General features: G+C 38.3%; 2 protein-coding genes across 6 annotated transcripts in view; both read right to left on the reverse strand.

The window, feature by feature from the left end:
• The window catches only part of LOC101166140 (drebrin-like protein A), a 33,288-nt gene extending 24,586 nt beyond the window's left edge, over positions 1 to 8,702 (reverse strand). The window contains exon 1 of the mRNA XM_004072639.4: positions 8,338 to 8,702. Within this exon, the coding sequence (XP_004072687.1) occupies positions 8,338 to 8,429 (92 nt within the window). The 5' untranslated portion in view covers positions 8,430 to 8,702. The remainder of the gene's footprint in view (positions 1 to 8,337) is intronic.
• Positions 8,703 to 14,787: 6,085 nt separating this feature from the next.
• LOC101161977 (rho-related BTB domain-containing protein 2) overlaps positions 14,788 to 22,499 on the reverse strand; it is a 37,467-nt gene continuing 29,755 nt past the window's right edge. For all 5 annotated transcript variants that reach the window (XM_023958533.1, XM_023958532.1, XM_020706002.2 and 2 more), the window contains 4 exons: positions 20,605 to 20,755; positions 20,250 to 20,338; positions 19,888 to 19,993; positions 14,788 to 19,718 (listed from right to left, as the gene is read on the reverse strand). In XM_023958533.1, coding sequence (XP_023814301.1) covers positions 19,540 to 19,718; positions 19,888 to 19,993; positions 20,250 to 20,338; positions 20,605 to 20,755 — 525 coding nt within the window. In that variant the 3' untranslated portion in view covers positions 14,788 to 19,539. The remainder of the gene's footprint in view (positions 19,719 to 19,887; positions 19,994 to 20,249; positions 20,339 to 20,604; positions 20,756 to 22,499) is intronic.

Below are 22,499 nucleotides of genomic sequence, written 5' to 3' on the forward strand. Positions count from 1 at the left end.
AAGCAGTTAATTTTGACTTGTTCCACTTCTACAACAAATAAAATATACAGTCATATCTAGTCTATGAACAGATTAAAAAAAATGATACAAAACTTTTCAAACAACTCCCCAAGTCATAACACGACCTCAATGGCTGTTGATTTTAAACATGAACACAGAGCGGAACATATTCAAAAGTTGCTACAACTGGTTTTCTTTAATACACAGGTCAAAGAAAAGAGGAAAAGTTTCCAAAAGTCCAAATGCTTTAAGCACCTCAAACACTTCTTTTTTTGCAAATTGTATGCCAATATGTAGGAAAGAGGTTGATAATGTATTTTCTTTCTTTTCAATTAAATCTCACAACTACACCCAGTGAACGGAGCTCTGAGTGGAGGTTGTCCATCAAACTCAATAATTTCATTTTGCAGAATAATCTTTTTTGTTTATTATTGTAAGAAAACCAAATCTCAGAGGAAAGTTTAGTATTGTTTCTCTTTCCATTCCTTCCATTTCCAAACAAATTGAATCCTTTTAACATTTTTTTTTTGACAAATACAATCAAAGTGAACCAGGCAACAAGGTTGGTCCAAACAAAACCGACTTTCTTTTTGTTTCTTTTTTTTCAGAAGAGGTCGGTCCCATGACAATATGCAGACCTGAAAGATGTGTTATCGCATTTTTCTATCAAGGTTAAAATGACATCAAATATCTTATCTGTGAAAGCTCTTTTTGTACTCAGTGCTCTTCCTGATACTGTTGGCACATAAACACAATTTTCCATCATGAACCTACAGTTGATGTTTATACAGTGTTCATTAATGCTCTTTATGGTCAAGCCTCCTTATTCCAGAGAAGTCATGAAATTGAAATGCTGAAGACCGATGGACTTAAAATGTACCTAAACATTTTCACATGGCAGAATATCTTATAGCCTATAAGATACCACAAATAACAGTCTGAAACCAGATTATCATTTGAACTGGACTAATCATTTCAAAGAAAATGTGCATTTTGAATACAGACTTTTGGAAAATCCATATTCTTGTTTTGAACTTGTGATGATGCTAATCCAGAAAAATAGTATTTTAGCTGTGGATAAAAACACACGATAGAATGTTAAGCTAATGAGAAGATATATGCATCATTGAATGAGATCTAACATAGCATTTCTCTGATCAAAGACAGTAAAAATTCATTAGTAATGTTGACTACAATCTTAAGAATGTGTTGGAAAGAATCCAATAGCATTGGATCTGAACACCAATGATGACTAAACCAAGTAGAATTGTTTGGTATCTGCTTTCTTGCAGTGTTTTGCTTAAGTACTTTTGCAAGTAAGCATAGATCTTTGAGGTTTCAACAAAATTGAATCTGCATAATGAATAAATGGTGTTATTAATTTTGCACAACAAAAGTTGCCTTCAAGATATGTTATAAATCTGCAGGTCACATTACTTATGTCTTAAAACAAGCAAATAGATGCTAAATGCTAAATTAGAGGATAGAAAAGTACACTTTTAGTGTTATGGAAGTATTTTTTTAAGTTATTTAACTAGAAAAAAAATGTTATTTTTGAACATAAGTCACATGGAATCTGGACTACATTTTTCCATTCTATTAACTAGATAAAGCATTTCAAGAACTTAGAATGTGGATCAAGGACAACATAAGGGACAACCATTGACTGTTTATGACAACTAGACCGAATGAGTGTGATGTCACCCATAGAAAATGAGTTTCAATAAAATTAAGTTAATTCAGTCGTAATTTTTCCACGATACAGACATTGCCATGTTGGAACCAGACCATGTCAGTAAGCAGTGATTGGTCTGAGTCGGGCTGTGTCAACATTTCTAACCCGGGGCTCACACTGCATCCGGTCCGCTGCGGTGCGGTTGCCGCAGTCTTATGTGACTTGAAAAGTGTGAGAGGCAATCACGCGGCATCCAGTCCAGTCTAGCCTCTCTGCTATAGTCCGCTGCAAATCAGTTTTCTTGGCTTCAAATTTTGACGCCGAAGCGACCCAGGGCATTTTTTGTGAAGTTGGGGCAAATGACATGACCTAAACCAGAAATCATGTGAGCGAGTGTAAATTGCATCAAATACATTTTTCAAAATAAAACCTATTTCCCGCTTTACTCAATTTTTCATTACGCCATGTCTGCTGACACAGGGTCCCAAAGTGTGTGGCAGAGCGTAATATCGGTCATTTCACACCATTGATGACGAGAGCAAGGCAACCAATCTAACCAGTCAGGAGTGACATTTTTGAAAGTCCACACCCCTGTCACTTAAAAGTGGCTTATCTGTCAAACATTTCCAACGATCAATGTAAAACCACATTATTGAGGAATCTGATTGGTCAGTTTATTACTTGAATAACTTAGGTAAAGAAAAATATAATGAAAAAAGAAAAATAGAATTAAAAAGAAAATGTTAAAAATATGTATTCTGACGAATTTAATGATTGAGTAATATGTTGAGACCAGCGTGCATTTCCTGTTTGAAACGTGAGTGGGGAGGGATCACTCAGTCCAGTTCTCATATACAGTCAATGGGGACAACAGGAAAACTCTGTAGCAGCAAAAAAGGAAACCAAACTAATTAGAAAAATTACCATATGTCAAAAATAGGACAGACAAAAACCCAAGACTTCTTAAAGTACTTCCTTATTTCTGAAAAAGACCTAGCTTGACAAGAAGCTATAACAGTAAAAACAATATGAAAGGGTTTTATTATGGTTATAGTCCTAAAATCACATGACATTTCTCAGAGTAAAAACCAGTTAACTACCTGTTGATTAGCTATGAACCTTCTTTGACTTCTATAACAATAATGTCTACTGAGGATTTCCACAAAATGTATCTCTAACCATAAATTCCCTATGGTGATGTTATTGGCATCATGACCACTTCATCCCTTTATGTATACACTGTGATTTTCTTCCCACCAGGCTCCAAAGAATTTAAGCACCAAGACCAAAGTTGTTCTGAGACAATATTGTCCCACAGCCTGGATAATGCCACTGATTCTGCTACACTCTGGGGTTGTTGATTCAAATAAACAGGAAATATCCCTCTGCAGCTTCTCTTTTCCATAAAATTTGCACGAAGGAAAAGAAAAGCTCTCCAAAGTTTTCCAGCTGAGTTTCTAAGCTTTGTATCTTAAAATACAAAAAAGGAAGCAATAATATATTTGTTATGTCTACCAATATGGGAATAGGAAGAACACATACAATGTGCAATGGCATCATGGATTGTGATCAACGGAAGCACTTCAAAAGACAGATGGTTTGATAGAAGGTCAAGGGTGAGAAAATAAAGGCCCAACAATCTTTATTATAACAATAGAAACATAACAACATGAAGCAAGGTCTTTCATTTTCTGCCCAAAGGACAGTTGACACCATGAAGGCTAATAGCCATGGCTTGCCATTGCATTTTAATTGCCAATTTTTTACATCTTCTGTATAGTGATAACATATGTATCCTTTTAATGGGTCTACATTTACATTTTGCAACCTCCAGACATAAATAGTCAAGCAAAAACACATGTCTTCTCATGCCTAAAACCTGCCATTACCATGCAACCTCACTACGGGCTCCCAGATAATTCTAAACAACATTTAAGAAAGGTAATAAGCTGTTGTTAAGCAATAACTTCTAAAAACTTCTTAGCGTTTTTGCTACATTATCATCATTTTCCAGAGTGCCACCCACAGAGTTGCTCATACAGGTGGTAGAAAAAGCTAAGACTTTTGCAATACTCTACTTATCACACAGTTCAGTAATCCTTTAATAGGGGCATGTGTGTCTTGATGGGACGTGCTTTTTTTTCTTATTTAACCTTGCTTTCGAGACAAAAGAATTGTGAAATTACCCATTAACGCAATACACCAGAACTGGTCCTACAAGTGTTTCATGGAAAAAACAAGTCAAAGGGTGGACAGTTCTTTGTAAATCTGTGTTTATCAATGCCACTCACAGTCACTGCAAGGTAAAACACAGGAAGCAGAGATATAGGCAGCAAGAGAATGGACTAAAAATTAGTTCAGTGCACAAAAGCCTTTGACAACCCCATTTATAGTTCAATACAATTTATCTGAGAGATCAATCAATACATCCTGTTGGCTTGATGACAAGTTTTTGGTGGCCTTAAAAGTCTTATCCTGGTACGCAGGAGGAAACTAACTTTAGACTGCTAAGTTTCCTTTTGAGTTTCCCAGAATCTCAACGTGACAATTTCTTTAAAAAAAAAAGAGGATTTCACAAAAAGATAAGCCAAAGGTGGCAATTTCATCAATGTGGGTCTTTTTACCATGTGGACCCTAGTGAATTAAGTAGATGAATAGAGCATAACACAAAGCCCCACATCTGATCTTCCTACCCCTGCCTTGTCTATCCACACCCACAGGTGTATTCCCTCTAAATCTAACAAGTAACTTGAGACCCTAGAACTCTTGCGGTATCAGTTAATCATGCTCGAGTCTTTGGGAACTTAGGAGCACTGCACTGCAGACATCATGGACCTGTGTTGAAACAGAATGTCTTCCAACTTTCATCAAGTGAAAAATTCCTGCAGATCAGAAAACCTGAGTAGGGAAGGCATACAAATTGATGTGGCTGAATAAGATCATTGCACTTTCAAGATAGTCAAAAACCTGACAGAAAAAGTGCCTTCATTCTATATACCAAAACTATTAATCGCAAATTTATCATCATCGTAATTTCAAGCTGTGCAATATCCATGTTGCAAAATTTTGCGAAAATTGCAATAAATGGTAAACCTTAAATGTTAAAAACAATATTATGGCAACTTGAATTATTTAATGAATTAAATAAATCCCTTCATGCATTTGACCAATCAGATGGAGCCCTTCACATTGTTGACCAATCGGATGGAGCTTTTATGTTAGATGTTGCCCTCCTAATTAGACGAGAGTCATTTGGAGAATAATTTAAAGTATTTTAACTCTTGTTTAATTTAAACTTTCGCAGTGAAATGGAAAGGTTTTTGTTGTTTTTTGCCATCTGTTCATTTATTGCAAGTTATATCATCATCGTAATATTGATCACTAATATCACATATCCCGAGTTTTCCTCATATCGTGCAGCCCTAACCAAAACAAATGCCAAATGTTATTCCTTTTTATATAAATGTGTTTGTTTTTTAAACCATGTGGCATTTATTAAGTTAATTGTAGATTTTAAAAGAAAAATTTATTTTTAGTTACTAATTAATTGCCAAATAAAATATTGAAAATATACTTTATAATTATTCAAATTATCCAGTAAAGCCATTTGACAATATAATAAGAAAATTTGAACAACCTGAACATAAAACTGTAAAAGACACAGAAAGATGACACTTTATGAATTCAATGTTAAAAAAAAAGAAAGTTATATGGTTTTGAATTTTCCAAAGCCCGAAAAATATAATCTTTACAACCTTGGTAAAAAGTAAGTAGCCAAGGGTGTTTTGGGGGTGTGGCCAATGGCATCTTTGGAAGTCATTGACCATCCCAGAAGAAAAGTATTATATATGATTTGTGGTGCAACTTATGCTGAACTTTAGTGAAATATTCAGTATTGTTTTTACGTACTCTAGCCAAGTTATAAATGTAATTTAATACACATATTATTGGTCAGGATAACTTGTGTACAATCAAATAATGAAAATGTCCCTTTTGGCTTTTCTTCTGAATATGCAAAAATGTGTCTTGATTAAATTGAATTTAATTTAAGTGGCTGGGGAGACGGAAGTCTGGGCGTCTTTGCATAGACTGCTGCCTTAGCGACCTGTTACCTGATGAATGGAAGAGGATGGATGGATGGATGGATGGATGGATGGATGGATGGATGGATGGATGGATGGATGGATGGATGGATGGATGGATGGATGGATGATTGAAAATTAGCTACTGTATGTCCATTAGCTTTTTGTAATATTGCAACAATTTAGTCAAGTGTGTCCTCAACATGCCACTACACACATCAGTAAAGTCATCCATAAGAAAGATGCATTTGAAAATGTATTCCACTTTTTCTTGAAATAAAGATGAATTTCTTAACAACTGGATGTTAAAAAGGGCTGCAGTGGTTAGTGCTCTTGCCTCACAGCAAGAAGCCCCCTAGTTTCAGTCCCGGCTGGGGGACCTGAAACAGAACAACAATTGGGGACCTTTCTGTGTGGAGTTTGCATGTTCTCCGTGTGCATGCGTGGGTTTTCTCCAGGGACTCTAGCTTCCACCCACTGTGCCAAAACATGCTTCATATGTTAATTGATTACTCTGAATTGTCCCTAGGTGTAAAAGGTGAGTGTTGTGTTCATGTGTGTGTGTGATTTGTGGCCCTGCGACAGACTGGCAACCTGTCCAGGATGTCCTTTGCCTTTGTCCTCGAGTGGCCGGGATAGGCTCCGGCAGCCCTGTGACCCCAAAGGGGACAAAACGGGTTTAGAAAATGAATGGATACTAAAACGTCTCTTTAATTGCTTTGCAAGGCTAAATGATACTGTGAATGTACGCCCGCACTCCTTTTCTTGACATGCTGATTTAATTTGGTATAGACTTTCTACATCATTGGCAGGACGACAGTCTCACAAAAAAGTATAGACCTTTAACCTTCGCTCATTGTCTAAGAAAAAATGAAAATTATCTGAATCCCTGTTGTCAGAAGATGTAAGTTGGGATTCATACTTTGAAACGTAATCTTTCTTCCCATCTCTTTAAAAACACACAACACAAGCAGACAGTAAAGGAGTGCCTGCCGACAAGTACACTTGATAGTGTGCAGTGGCCTGGGACTGAGCAGAGACCTCCAAAGCCCTATGCAGATCTGAGAGGTCTGAATGGAGGATGCATTGAAATGGCTTCTCTTTTCTTCAGTTTCCCCTCACAAAGGCTGTTTCCCAGTCAGAAAACAAGGTCAATAGAAGATAATACACACAAGGACCTCAAGGCCACACGGTGGGGGTGGGATCATTAAACAAAACAACCATCCAACTGCGCACCAAGGAAACGCCCCAATGCCTTCAACTCATTTCTCTCAACAGGATACATCAGGATGCTGAAATCATTGTACTCACAAGCTTATGCAAAATCCTTGCAAAATGCTAACAGAGTGGGCCAACATTCTGTCTTAGCTGTTTGACATCTCCATGTCCCCTCCCACCTTTCTTTTCAAGTCACTATTTAGCTTTCTTTGGTATTCGCAGTGAAACTTAGCGGGTGTTTCCTCCTGCATCCAGAGACCAAGTGTTATAATGAAACAATAACACGATACAATTTTTGTATGCACAACCATAGATGTATGACAAATCTTCAGAGTAATTTTAAATCTGGACTCTTTCAGTGCACAATTGTCTTACCACCCGATTCATGAAGATTTCAAATTGTTGGAGGGGTTTGTGTGGAGTAATACTCATTTTCCTATTGATGGTTAAAACCAAAGCCAGGAAGTTATAGGAAGAAAAATAAGAGGCATGTGAGGTTTATGATGGCACAGACATAAATAAAATCAGCGTCTGTATTTGCCTGCAGGTTTATCAACAAACAAAATGCAAAGGAAAAAATTGTGGTGTGATTAACTTATCCTGCAGAATAAAGTATTTACATTTTGAGAGAATACCAACACAAGGGTTGCGCACACATGCACTAGATATAAGATATTTATAAAAAAAAGTTTAAAAAAGAAGAATTTAAGACAAGAGATCAAAAAGGCTGGTTGTATATAAAAGATAAATTAGATCATCCAAAACCTGAAAGTGAGCAGCATGAGCCAGCTGTCTGATGCTCGGGTTACACCAAGTGCCAAATGGGACCAACTGTGCCTTTTTACCCGTTTTGTAAAGATCAACCTAAAGTTTGTGCTGATGTTTTAACAGCTGCCTGTCAAAACCTCTTACTTTCTTGCAGACCAAAGGCTCAGGCAGTGCATTGTCCGGGTGAGGCCGCTGGGCAGTCGGCCAGCGCCTGCGCTAAGAGACGCATCATTCGTTCGGTGTGCGTCACGACCTGCAATTACAATTAGTGCGCGACCTGGTTGCCAAACCTGCCTGCAAACTCAACCAACGGTAAAGCCGGACTTATAGTAAATATAGTCCTCTGTGCGTGCCGTGCCGTGCTGTGCTGTGCTGTGTTGTTGGTGGTCACCTCTACATCCCTGACTGGATTAATTCAGATCAGATTACGCAACCCGCGCTGCTTCTGCAGGACAGTTAGTATGCCAAAATAAAAGCCCTTAGGAAAGTTCATAGATTTTAATTGTCATGCAGCTAAGCAACGTAACTAAGCCACACAGTTCACACCACAAACAAACAACTTTTAATTTGAGAGAGTTTGGTAAAGTGGTTTACCAGTTTGTGGAGGAGCGAGGGTTTAGGATGTCCTCCTTGGCTGTAAGCAGCGACAAGCTGTAAGTGTCAAGGTTGACTCTTTGCTTGCTCATGATGGCAAATGTTCCCAGGCCACTCCTGCAGCTTCAGTCCTGAAAGTTGTTTTTTTCGGGGGTCACGTCAGTCTTCGTCGGGAAATCAGAAAAACGAAGACGCAAAACCTGCAGTCAAAACGCGCAGGTTCATGCAACGCACTTGCAAAGTGGATAGATTTGCGCAGGCGGCCCACTCTCAGCGTGGAGAAAGATCCGGGACTGCACTCTGCTCTTTGTGCAGCTTGGCTAGAAGTTTGCAGCGTGAAGCTCCACCTCTCGAAGAAAGAGTGGAAAGCATAATGACTTCACGAGGCTGCTGGGTCACTTGAAGGGAAGGTGTTGCTTGCGCGCGCGGCGTATCACTCCGCAGGACCAGAGGAAACACATCCTTTTCTATTATTCATACAGCTTGCTGCTTAGTTCGTAGTTTTTCCAATTATGAACCTACTGCATAACAGCAGTACATCATAGAAACTGCAAAAAAGCTGCTCATCATTATATTTTATTCTTTTATTTCCCTTTTTTTAAGATTGATCTTGAATAAGAGAATAAACTTTAACTTAAAACACTTGTTCTGCAGTAGAACCATGAAGTTGTGATAATATATTTTTCAGACTATTCCAACACACAAAAAGAGGGTGGAAAAATAAGTAGTTGCCAGCAAATGCCAGTCTTACTTTGTCCTTTTGTCTTTCAATTGGCCCCCACTGTCCTTAACTTCTCTCAGCAAGTCTGAGAAGGGCCAGTTTTGTGGGAACCAAATCTTCGGAAGCACAATCTGCAGAGGCTGTTGAGATTCTATCCATTTGTGTTGCACATACATTGCACACTCATACTGGCATTTACTCACTGGCACACAGATGAAAAAAAAGAAGCCAGGAATCGTCCTGAGCACTTTAATTTGCCTGTCTCGGATATTCCAGGAAAGATGCAGAGGGTTGGAGTCACATTTTCTTGTCTGAAGCCTCAGTCTCAGGTTTTTTTTAACCACATAAAACTCAACTTTTTTTTTTTTTTTTTTTTTTACCACTTTAATGGTTTATGACGTTATTCACCACCAAGTTTGATCTGGAAACAGTACACAATGGCTGAGTAATCCTCTCAGGAACACAGGATTGAGGCAGTCACCCAATGTAATCACTCATGGGAGGCAACACTTCCTTGTTAGGTATACTCTCCATCGTCCTTTCATCTTTGTGTGCCTTTTCCCTGGTTAAAATTTGCATTGCCAGGGCTGCAACCATTCGTGTTTTGTTTGCATTTTTTATTACTTCAGAGAGAAAGAATCTAATTTGTGTTTAGATCTGAGTTCTTGCAGGTTATTTTTGCGTGAATACTGTCCCCTGTCACACTTTTCCATCGTTTTACTGACTTTTGTGCCACATGCTCAAGTTTGAAGAGCTCTCAGTTGTTTTTACACCAGCAAGACAAGAGGCCTGATATCCTCATACCAAAATTATACTTGCAGCTTCCTGCTATTAGAGGCTGTCTTGCTCTTTCAGTCTTTCTGCTCTTGAACACTGGAAGTGAACTGCAGAGCTGTTATGCTCCACTTCAGAAGACTTTGGCATTTCCTCTGCTGGGGTGCGGTGGCAGCTGTTGTTGTAAATGGGGTCTAAATGTGGGAGTTTTGTACGTCCAGAGGGGATTTGGAAATGTGTCCCTGAGGGCTAATGGGGATTTTCTCTTCATTTGCAGACACTTCTTCAATTGTTTTAGGCTTTTTGTACAGTTTCCTGCCTTCCTGCCTTTGCCTACACTAATGGCTGGAGTGTGCACGACAAGCTGCTGAGTGACTCAGTCACACACAACATCCTTCAAGCCTGTCTGGATCACTCATAAGCAGAATTCATCAGTAAGGGTATCAGTGCTTTTGGTATGTGTGACTAGATGACAAACATATACTCCTTCCGAATTGAATAAATAGACCTTTATCGCTGAATTTCCACTTCTTTGTTAGTTTGATGCATGTCAGCTCTTACCTCGAAGGTTTCCACGGCAGCTTTATGTGCACTCAGATATGATGTGTGGTGTTTAAAGTTCATGCTTGTGTTTGGAGTTCATGGGTCACAGCTCGGGCTGTTCCGTTTTGTTTTGCTGCACTTCTAAAATGTGTTTTTCATCATTCTTCTGTGTGCACACAGAGGAAAGGCCCTGCCCACATTTACCGTGTAAACAGATGTTGTTAAATTTTATGTGATATGTGGAGTGCTACATTTTCACTAAAGCCACAAATACAACATTTGCTGTTTGAAACTTGAGATTGATAAAAGCTCTGTATTAACCAAGTTGCACGGACTGCAGCACAGGAATGGAGCATAGAAAAATAACCCTTTGATAATAAATGCCAATAGTGTCTGTATAGTCCTAGTAAGTTAGCACAGGTATCCAAAAGAAAGAAGAAAACGTCTTTGGAAAATTCTTTCGAAAAGAAAGAAATAATAATAATGAATTGGATTTTTCTGCACTTTTCCAGACGCTCAAGACGCTTACGATGTGCATCCATTAGTAGTAGCAGTAGTAGATTTATGCTTTTAATGCTGATTTTGAAATAACTTGTGGTTAAATAATTACTACTATCACGAATGGTTACTGATTAATTTCTGGATACTTTAAATAATATGTCTCATAGACATGTCATGTAAATCAATCCGATTTTACAAAAAGTGCTTTTTTAATGAATGAAGGAAAATTAGAAGTTGTTTTTACTACTTTTCCAACATTCTTTGGAATGCTGTGGACTGGAAAAGTCTCCTGTATCATTCAGTGTTAGAGTCATTCTGGAGAAGGCTCTTAATGACTGTTACTGTGTAATGCAGAGGATAGTAAAGGTTTTCCATGATACCTTTGTTTTTTAAATCTTTTACAGCAAGTAAGTTAAGGTAGTAGACAAATACCACTGGTAGGCTTTACATGGATAAAAGGCTGGACTGGAAATGCACCAGTGATTCTATTTTTTAAGACAGAAGAAAGCAGACATGAGACATGTCTAAAGTCCAGCCTGTTGGCCAAATGTGGGCCACATTTAAATTTCTATCGGCCCGCAAGCTCCCATCATTGATTGCACTTTTAAAGAACTGTGTGTACGATTTTTTTGATTGTGTTTGGCGAAATTATAAGCTGTTAAAAACCTGTGTTAACAACTCAGTAAATTCAAATCAGAAATTTACTACCATTGTTCACCTTTCGGCCCATCCCGTCAAGGGTCGCCGTAGGGAATAAGCTTTACCTGATCTCCCTGGTTTGGCAGAGAGTTTTTTTTACACCGGATACCATTCCTGACTCAACCTTGTATTTTTAAGGCAATGGGAGACCCAGATAGGCAGCTGGATTTTTGGGTCACTGTACGCCCTGGGGATCGAACCCAAGTTTTAGGAGGGGCAATCTTACTGTAATTTTAGTCAAATGCATTTAAATGTATTTCTCTTTTATGAGGAGAAATATAAAGTATCTCATTAAAAATAAAGTTAAATGTTCATTTGCATGTAATGTTATTATAAGGGTTCTAAGAATGTAGGTCAATTGGCCCTCTTTGTAAAATGTTTAGACACTCCAGCTGTACATCTTAAAGAAGTTCAGACCTTCAAGGCCGATGTTTGATATCTTCACCAAATCCTCTGTGAAGAATGCATTCACATCGACAGTCATCTGTTGTGGGAGCATCACAGTAAGTGACATAAAGAGGGTGAACAAAGTAATAAAAAGATGGCTGGCTCTATTTTAGGTTCTGCTGTGGAAGGAGCTGTCCAAAGAAAGATACTTCCTCTTCCATGATGGAAAGAGTTTGACATATTGCTGCAACTCCTGAAAACTACAAACATCCATCTCTGCTCTTTTTGTTTGCAATTTAAAGATACAAACAAAAAGAGAATGTGAATGTATTTCACAGCTTCAGCTCTACTGTTCTGCTCAGTAGAGGAGCGACATGGTGTTTTATGAGGACAAAAAGGTTAATGTTGGAGTGTTGTGGAACTGAGGAAAGTTCCACCACTCCCAAAAGATGATCCTGTTATGTTCACCTATTCATCTGACAGGGAAAATCACAAATCTGTCAGCAACTTGTGGCAATTAACTTAAAGATGTTCCTTTGCAAGACAGTCAAGATCAATTACAGTGCCAGACACCAATGATAAAAGAAGAACACTTTTGTAGACATGTGCCAAAACTGGAAAAAAAAATATTAGTTTAAGGCAGAGAGATTAGGCATGGGCAGAGTACAGCGGCACATTGTGCCTGAGCATGTGCACGTTTGCCTTTAAGAGACAGAAGAAGTCAGAGATTTTCACATGAGTCTTCCCATCAGACTCAGGTGAGGTCACTGCTCAGCTATGTGCCTTCACAACAGCCTTGAGATATCTCTCCTTTGGGCTTGAGTGTGTGTAACAGTTCACACACGTGAGTCACTGTGTGTGTCTATGCACTATGTATATATGAAGTGGGCATTCTCAACACTGAAGACACAAAAGTAATTGCGTTTCTCAGCAGATTGTTCTTTTATTCTTTAATTGCATTGCAGAGACATTTAAGACAAGATAGTTTATTTCTTTTAAAAGACATCCGCCTTTTTTAAGATATAAAATAAACTTTAATTTGTGTCTTCTTGTGAACGTTTGTGCATTTGGTCATTTGTGTAAATTTAACATATAAGTTTATGTGTTATTATGTCTTTGAGGCTTATGAAAACTTTAGTTTTTTTATTTAGTATGACTAAAAAGTTTAGTCAATGGTAAAATAGGGCCATACTTGCCTCTTTCTCGTTCCTAAAGCTTCCTCTGACTCTTTTGTCTTTAACTCCAAACTGAATTCAACACATATGATGTTCACCCAAGAGAACTTTGGGGAAATGAGACCCAGATGTGGTGATGTCAGTTCGTCTCTGTCTTAAATCGTGCTCCATGATGTTTTGGCACAGAGACAGGGGCAGGGTTTGTGGGAAATCTGAACACAACCCACTGCTCAGACCTACAAAGTAGCTCTATAATCAGCATTCAAACCAATGCTGGTGACCATTTAATTCCTGATGCAAAAAGCTTGTAAAATTAATTCATCTCACAGGTAATGAAAGAAAACTCTTGTGTACCACAATGTCTATTAAAAGGATGCAGGCCAGATGTGTGCCTATCATGCTTTTCCAAAAATGTAAGATGAGTGGGACTATAACAGACTCACATTCGTCATAAAACGGCGTGTTTTATGTTTTACTCTTTGCAGTCGCCAGCTTTCCTTGGTCCTCCTCCGCAGTTATCAGTCACTGGCCACATTGGAAAACTTTCCATGGCAACCCCCACATCACTGTGGGTTGCTGTGATCCTTTACCACACTTTTAATAAAAGAGTGAGCTCACAGTGTGTCGATGGAGACGATGCATGAAGAGCCACGTGGAGATGGATATAGGTTAAGTCTATAAGTCCTTAAATATCTTAAGAGGATGTAAAATCATAAAACAGAAAGAAAAGTATTTGTGCAATTTTTTCTGGTGTAATCAGCAACCTGTGAAGAAATGTTGCCCTCTCCCGATATTTTTCACATGTTAATGTGTAAAATACCACTAGGTGGCGCAGCTGCATCAAAGTTTAGGTGATAAATTCCCCATAAGTCATGATGAACAAGCAAATCTGATCATGGCTTGCTCTTTTAAATAAAATCCTAGATTAACTTTTTCCAATTTACATTACCTTGTCATTTCTATAATATCTGCTTCTTCCATCAATCCATGCATCCATCTATTCATCTTCTGATAGTCTAACATGGGGCTGCTGATGCCTGCCCAGCTACTGGAGGATGACAGCGGGGTACGTCCTGGACAGAACACCAGTCTATTGAAGGGCAACTCAGGAAAAATTGAAGTCCTGCTTGTTTTGTTTCATCAATCCTGTTTGTATTTGTATTTGATATAAATCACTGTTTATACAGAAGAAGTCTTAATACCTTTTATTCAAGACATTTTAAAATAGGAGATTGTCTTTTGAGCAAGTAGCGTAAATGAAAGCGACTTTTTTTGCAGTGACTCATGCTCCGCATTCTTTCCTGTGATAAATCATTGATGTTGTATAGCAAAGAACATAATTGTAGAAAAATACATGAAACAACTGTGGAAATAGTTTTGGGTATATATGCAAAATGCCCAGGAAATGGTTGCAGCAACATTCCTTCTTTGTTTCAGATGTTGACCCTCCATCTATTTTCTAAATGGTTCCCTTTTAGGTACATGAGGTTGTTGGAGCCTACCCAGTTACTAAAGGCCGAAGGCGGAGTACACTCGGGACATTTCGCCATTCCATCACAGTGCAGATATTGAAAACTTAACTAATGTAAAGTATACAAACAGGCTAAAAAAAAAAAAAAAGCAAATTTGTGCAAAAAATGAGACAAGAAGTCCAAAGGATTAACAATTTTAATAAAATTCAAGTCCAACATCAAAATACTGAAATGGCAAAAAAAAAAAAGAAAGTCTTTACATATCTTGTTTTTAATTTTGTAAAAATCACAGTGGTTGAAAAATATTACAAAATCTTAATTTTTAAAACTTTTTTTTCTTTTTTTTTGCAACAGCAGCAAAACATTCTGATTGTTTCTTTTAAGCCCTTAATAATTTGTGAGTGTAGTGTGCTCTTTCTTTTAACGTTTAATAAACACAACTTTATGAATAACACATTATAGCAATAAGACAGTGAATATAAAGAACACTCTAATAAATCAAAGAAAAATAAAAGCGTAACAGTATTATACAGTTTGTACGATCCACCTAAAAATTACAGTACAGGCCAAAGTATAATTACACCTTATGTGTTAAATGACAGCCCGTGCATTCAAGCTATTAGCTAAGTTTTGTATACACTAACATGGTAAATAGGTACAATGTTGTGACTTTTTAGCCAGTGGGGGGTATTTCTATATGTGTATATGATATTTTTCAACACTGTGTTGTTTGTAATAATTCCTATTTCCTTAAAAACATCAAACCTACATCTGTCACAGGTCATTTCTGCCTTTAAATCCAACATGTTCACAGATTCAGCTGACAGTACTCTGACTCTGTGTACGATTGCAAGATAATAAGTTGAAGTAGAAGCAAAAAGAAACAATAACAGCAGAGCTTGGCTTTGAAAGAAAGAAACAACACGATAAAATTGATATTTCATTGCTGCTCAAGAAAAAGAAGTCAATATGAAGACAGAATAAAAATATTAGGCTACATAATAAAAGTGCAGGCACCTGGAAAAGTGCAGACAGCTGGTTTGCTGGGTTTCTTGGTCATTTGAAAACTCATTCGGTCTATTGCGTAGCTTTATCATAAACAATGCTAAAACTGGACTAGGTAAAGCTCAACATGTTAGCACTGGAAGTATTATCTAGTCAGTGACTTTAGATCCTAAAAATCGAAAGCCAGTTTACTGGAAATTTAAGACACTCTGCATCGACAAAAGCTAACTGCTTTTATTTCATTTCTTGGCTTAACTGACATCTGAATTTGAGCCCAGACAGCTACACACACAGCAGTGCAGCCAACCAGTTCCAAGCTGAAACTTCACTGAAGGCACAGGAGAGAAGACACCAACGTCTTCAAACAGCGTTGTTTTCTCAGTCACTAGGCCTCACAAATAAGTAAGAATATCAGGCCTGGAAAATAAAAGAAAGAAAGGAAGAACAGCTCTGTCTAAAGTAATAGGGCAGTATAAAAGGATGACATAAAAAAACACTATAAAAATGCAATACCTATCCCATAAACCTGCGTTTTACATTACAATGCAACAAGATGTAACTTTGGCATATTCGAGTAAATGTGGATCAAATACTGAGAGTTGGAAGAAAAATACTTTTTTTTGTCTTTGTTTAGCAATAAATCAGGGCTTTTTGATTTGTTTTCTTTTTTTCTCATCAGTTGTAGACATTTTCTGCATTCTAAACACTCAAGGTTAAAAAAAAGTTTCCTGGACAGGATGCAGCCGTGCTTTTTCCCCAATTTCCAGCTGGTTTGTGCAAACTAAATGCCAACAAACTTCTCTGTTAATCATTAAAAACATCACTTCAAACATCAGATTTTTACTGCTTCTAAAAATGTTAGTTATGGACCTCATCTGTTGCGTTAGCTACATAAAGAGCAAACAGTGCGGTAACAAATCCCTATCAAGCTAATGTCTTTAAATGTCCCAGCAATAATGCTACCTCAAGTGGTGCTGAGTTAAACATGCATAAAGCCACTCAGGATAAAACAGCTGCTGTGAGGCTCGGCATCAACAAGGCCTTAAGGAAGCCTGGTGAGGCCTGTTACTCTGGGAAAGGAAAACATACTTTCAGGAAGAAAAGTCATGCTACGAACATCAGCTTCAAGAGCAGACTGACGTGAGGATAAAAATTCATGCTAACAACAGGAAGCTACCACAAAGAAGAAAGTGCATAACAACACCAATGCCACACCAACAAAGTTCGACCACCATGCAAGTTAACCCCGTTCCCAAAATAGTTGCACCTGCCCAGCGCACAGGCCACCCAGTGCAAACGAAAAAGTTGGGCTTTCACAGAACTGATGATTCGAATTTCACCTAAATGGAAAACCCTGCCCTCTTCATCACCCACTCAGTAGATCATTCCAGCCACAATGTAAGTCCCAATCTAAGGTTATATGATCAGAAAACCATCAACAACCCTATGAGAAGGACTTGAATTGATAGGATTATAAAGTTAGCCTAAAGCGTTAAGCATTACTAAGGTTGTCTTAAATCTCCTTAAGGAGGGTTTATGTTTTAGAGTGGATGATGCAACACAGATTTATTTTTTCCTCCCAGATGTGGCATAGTCTGTCACATCAGTCACTGCAGAACCTGCCTGCAGGCTTTAGGCAACATGCTGCCAAAATTCCACCTTTTCTTTAGTGCAAATATAAGGCACAGGGACTAAAAATAGAAGCTTAACCATTAGAAGGACCAGGAAGAAACAAACATCAATCCTTTTTCCTCTCTCTTCTCTCTGCCTTTCTTTCTAAATTAGCAAAGTGCTTCACTCTTAATAACGGCTAATGGAATCCTTCCAGAATATGTAGGATGCACCTAATGTTAACTGGGACTTGTTTGCTTTCTCGTCAACCTTACTGTTTTGAGAGATGAATCAGCTCAGTCCTCACTTGGGCCTCAAGAGATGCTTCTATTCTGGTAACTGAAAATTACTTTACGCACCTCCAATGGAAAACTGCGGAACACACCACATGTCTTCACACAGTACGCCTCCTCCATTTGCCTGAGTGAAGCTGAGGGGCCCAAACCCACAAATGGAACAATAGAAACTTTTTCCACCAAACATCTTGTGTTTTTTGTTCACATTCAGTATGAAAGCCCAAATAAATTAGCACCATTAAAATACAACGATAAAATAATTTGCTTAAATTGCTTGTTGTAAAACACCTATTGAAACACACCTGTGCTGTTTTCTGTAGGAAAAAAAAAAGGAGAAAATCAAAAACCCTCATCTAAGACAAGAAATGTACTCCTACCGACTGACTAAAAATGATTCAAACAAACTCAACAGGTAATCAGCGAGCAACTAGAAAGAAGATGTTTAAAGACTCAATACTATACTAAGCATGTTGATGAATGCTCATTTAAAATACTATGTCGACGCATCTTAAGCACCACTTTCAACCCCGGCTAACAGGGAGGAAGGCAATGTCTCGCAGTGACCCATTTCTCCTGACACGACTTCAAATATGTCCTCAAACTGCTGTGTTCTTCTAAAGGTTACTCTCATCTTTCCTCACACGTCATCCACAACTGAAGACAGAAGATATATATATATATATTTCTTTTTAACTTAAAAGAGCTACAGCTTTGGTGTTTAGAGTCCAGTAAAAGTTGTTTTCTGTTGTTATAAGCTTACAGTATGTTTTTATTTTTATCCTTTTTTTTTGCGTATTTGTTATTTTTTGTTGTTTTTTTGACACTGCGTGGACTTAAGGTGGTATTCTACGTAAAACAAATTTTAAAAAATTGTTATCCAAAAAAATAAAAATAAAATAAAATAAAAACTCCTGTTGAATTAGTGGCAAGGCCCTGAGCATTGCTGCCCCTAGAGGATACAGGGGTGTAAAGGCAGGCTGGCTTAGGTGCTTTGAAGCAGCCTAGTGGTTGTGGACGTTTAATACTGGGCCATCGTCGTCCGTGGCAAAAAAAAAAAAGAAAATCAAGTAAGGCTTGCTTGCCTGTTTAACCCTAACATTATAGTCAAGTGGCTATGTGAGAGAAGTTTGTTCTAATCAAGTCACTGAGAACAGCTTGTGTTTTGCTCTTTTTTCTAGCTAGTGTGTTGTATGGAAGGAAGAGGAGGTGGCAGGCCTGAAAAAAGTGTTAAAGTTAGCCTAACAAATTCATATTTGTGGCTGCAATGAACATCATTCACTTCTTACTAGTAATTCATCTAAACACAATGTCAAAGAATACAGACAAATGTAGTTAAAAACATTGAATATTAATGCAATAGGATCATGTCAGTTTAAGCTCTTGTGAGTTTAATGCTGGCTTTAAAATAGTGGATCATGAGCATGGACTTGTGTTTGTAAGCTAACAGTCTTTGCAGAAGTGAAGGCAGAGATAAGCCCCTTCAAAAGGGACCTGCAGTGGTCAGTGTGTAAAAGTCATTAAGGTCAATGTGAAGAATGGAGACTAGGGGACTGAGAGAGAATTAGAGCCCTTGCTCCCAGTCCAATCACTCAAAGGTTGCAACCGTTTAAGTACTGGTGGGGGGACAAAGTGCTACTGGAGGGATGAGGAGTTGCACTGCAGTGTTACAGGCTTTTATGGATCGGGGCATCTGGGAAGCCCACAACTTGGAAGCATCACTCGAGTCACAAAAACACACACTTACACTCACACACCTTTTGCACATACCCTCCAGCAGAGTTTACATTAGTTCACACAACATAGCAAATTGCACTCAAGTGGTGATCCATGCTATCAAAATTTACATACACACTCCCAAACATGCTAACATTCAGGCATCTTAGCACTGAGAGCAGTCACTCCAGCACTCAGGGCCATCCTCAAATATATATATACATATGTATACATAGATGAGGAGTTAGCATTTTCTTTATGCAATGATCCAGAACAGGGTGAAGACGTCAGTGAGCAAAAGCTTTTTAAGAGATGTGTGGAGAGGAAGACGGATGCCTCCAGAAACACCAGCCTCGTTTGGTGTGTTGCTTGCGCAGGATCTCTTCCTCCCTCTCACGCTCCTTCTGAGAACGAAGATACCGGTCTTCCTCCTTCAAGAACCACACAGGAGGCCATCGATGCTTTTCAAAATGCTTCTGGTTCTCTGTGGAAATGAGGAAATATTCATGCAGAGGTTAGTGCGGGTGAATCTTTGTGAAATATTCGGATGTATATTTTGTACCTGACAGACTCTTTGGTTTAAAAAAAGAGGGGAAAAACACATTTGATGTTGATGATTCTGCTTTATCTTTTTTCTTTTTTTTTAAAAATACCTGGAGACATGGCCTTCATGTCTTTGGGAAACTTGCGGCAGATGCTGTTATAATTAGTGCAGATGTGGTGGAGACACCAAGCTGAGAGCTGTTTGGAATTGTGGAACTGTGAAAAGCAAAGTAATAATAATAATATGAGTCACTGCTGCAATTAAGAAAGAAGACAAAGCCATTTAGACCCAAAAGAACATTTTCAGAAAAAAGCGATTAAAGAGTGAATGCAGTTTTATTGCCTGTAGGTTACTATGAACAAGCATTATCTGATATTTTCATTAAAAGCCAAAAAAGTACCAACCAACTTCAATATCAGTACAGTTTAAAAAAAACAACAACAATGGACTGGAAACAAGTTAGAGACAGACCTGTGCAAGCTCGAGGTAAGCCAACACCTGTCCATCAATGTCAACACCTTTAACTGCCAACTGGAGAAGCTCATCCACAGCATGCTGTTCTGAAATATCACAAAATCATAGAAACATTTTCAGTTTGCGTCATTTACATAAACTGCTGTGTCAGTACATCAGCATTCCTGACATTAATTTATAGTAATTGTTAGCCTTACAACTAGAACGTCTGAAGTATTAACAGACAGATACTTTGGATCTCCACATTAACATTCTACAAAAAAAAAAAAACTGTGTTCCATCTCATTACCTCTATGTTTGATCTGTTAGCATTTGCTACAGAAATTCTAATGTTCCCTAAATAATTCCTCACCAGTGAGGGCGACAAGGCGTGGTAAGCACAGGCGGTTGGCCAGTACAATTAGCTCCATGGGCTCCAAACCAGGACAGGGAGTCAAAAGACCACAGTAAAGAAACTCCAGCACTCCGCGCATACAGGCTGTACTGGTGTTTGGAATGGACACCTGAAGAGTCAGAAAAAAAGAGAAGTTTGGAAGAAGAAAAACTATTTGCTTGAATTTAAGGCCATGTGTGTAAGAACAGTTAAATCAGTAGAGGTAAATAGAGGGGATAGTCTTCTGGCCCCACTGCGATTTATGCTGGCTAAGGAGAAAGCACTTTGTGGGGACAACAGACGTCGTCACTGACTCAAAATCTCACAACATCCCGAGTATGAAAAGACGCGTGCCTCACTTGAATGTGTTTCAAAGAACATTAGGAACTGCCACACCTGAGAAATCTTAAGATTCTCACTTTTATTGGTTATGTTTTAATCACAAAACTCAGATCTACACAAACCAGCCATAAAATGTGATGGAATATGATTTATGGGTAGCAGTTTAGTTTTCACCACCACCAATAAAAAAAACTTTAAACACCTACCAACTTCAATGAAAATTGTGTTTTTGGTGTTTTTAGCTTGTTTTGTTAAAAAAAGTTTTATGATGGACGACTTGTATAAAGAAAACTAAGACTAAATTTGCATTTCTGAGTATTTCTTTATTCAAATTGTGGTGAATCAGAGGTAGAGAAAAAAAATGCAGTTTGAAAAAGCTTGTTAATACAAACTGCAACCGGCAGGCCACAAGCTCCCAGCTCAACTCCATTTTAGTGCATCCACTTGTAGACAAATAGATCATGTACGTCTTTGTTTTCCCTGTCTGAGCTGATATCTGGTTCGAATCCGAATGACTGGATTGCTCCAATATTGCTTGTCATTTTTGTTGCACCGCTAATGTTAGCTTGAGGTTGTGAGGGGATGTAAACTAGTGGGAGAGAGTGTAAACAAAGGGATTTGGGGAAATGAACATAGGCTTACTCCATGCCCACAGTCCCGCCCAGAGGTGAATATTTAATGAACTACAGCTCCTCTGCAGAAACTGTGTTCTAGAAAATGACGCAGGCTTTTTGATTTTGCCTAAAAATTGAATAATCATAGTTGAAAGATCACTGGGAAAAGATTATTGGAGAGGGAATTTAAATGAGGCAAGACATTAAAAATTGGAAAATTTTGATTTTACTACTTCAAAATTTAGTATATGTCCTCCTGGCTATTAATTTTTTTACAGTTTAATTACTGTACATTTGGCCGATACCAATGCAACAGCAGGTCCGGAAGTGGAATCCACAGAAAGAAGGAAGCTAAATGTTTATGACTGTAATGACCTGACCCCTCCAGGAGCACTTTTGAGTTACCCCCTGTGTACTTTCTAGCTTCCACTCTCAAAACCAATTAGGAGAATGTCAACTTGCCCTGACCTCTTGTTAGAATAGAAAAATTGACACAACACCAAGACAAGGGGGGTCTCTAGGGCTTGGAGCTCCAGCTGGAGACAGGAACTGTTAATGAGTGGACACAGACACAGTGACAATGCAGTACACAGATGAGGCTTATCCTTTGCAGTGATATATGCTCTTCGACTTTCAGCCTGCAATCATTGCGGTTCAAATGGTTATTGGAAGTTTTGTCTACATCACGTGTGTGTTTGTTCAGAGCGAAAATTCCTGATGAAATTTGCTTTAAATTCATGTGACATGTAGTTGGGGTAACTAACAAAGGCAATGTCCAGAAGGAAGAAATAACTGACTGTAAAAACAATGGGCAGCTCAACCCCTCCCTTCTCATGTTCTCAAATAGGAAGTACTATTGCTTCCTGGTATGGGCTCCGCCACTTAGATACCAGTGATTGGTCCGAGTTGCTCTGAATC

This window comes from Oryzias latipes, chromosome 9 (genome assembly GCF_002234675.1).
Source record: "Oryzias latipes chromosome 9, ASM223467v1".
Lineage (NCBI taxonomy): Eukaryota > Metazoa > Chordata > Actinopteri > Beloniformes > Adrianichthyidae > Oryzias > Oryzias latipes.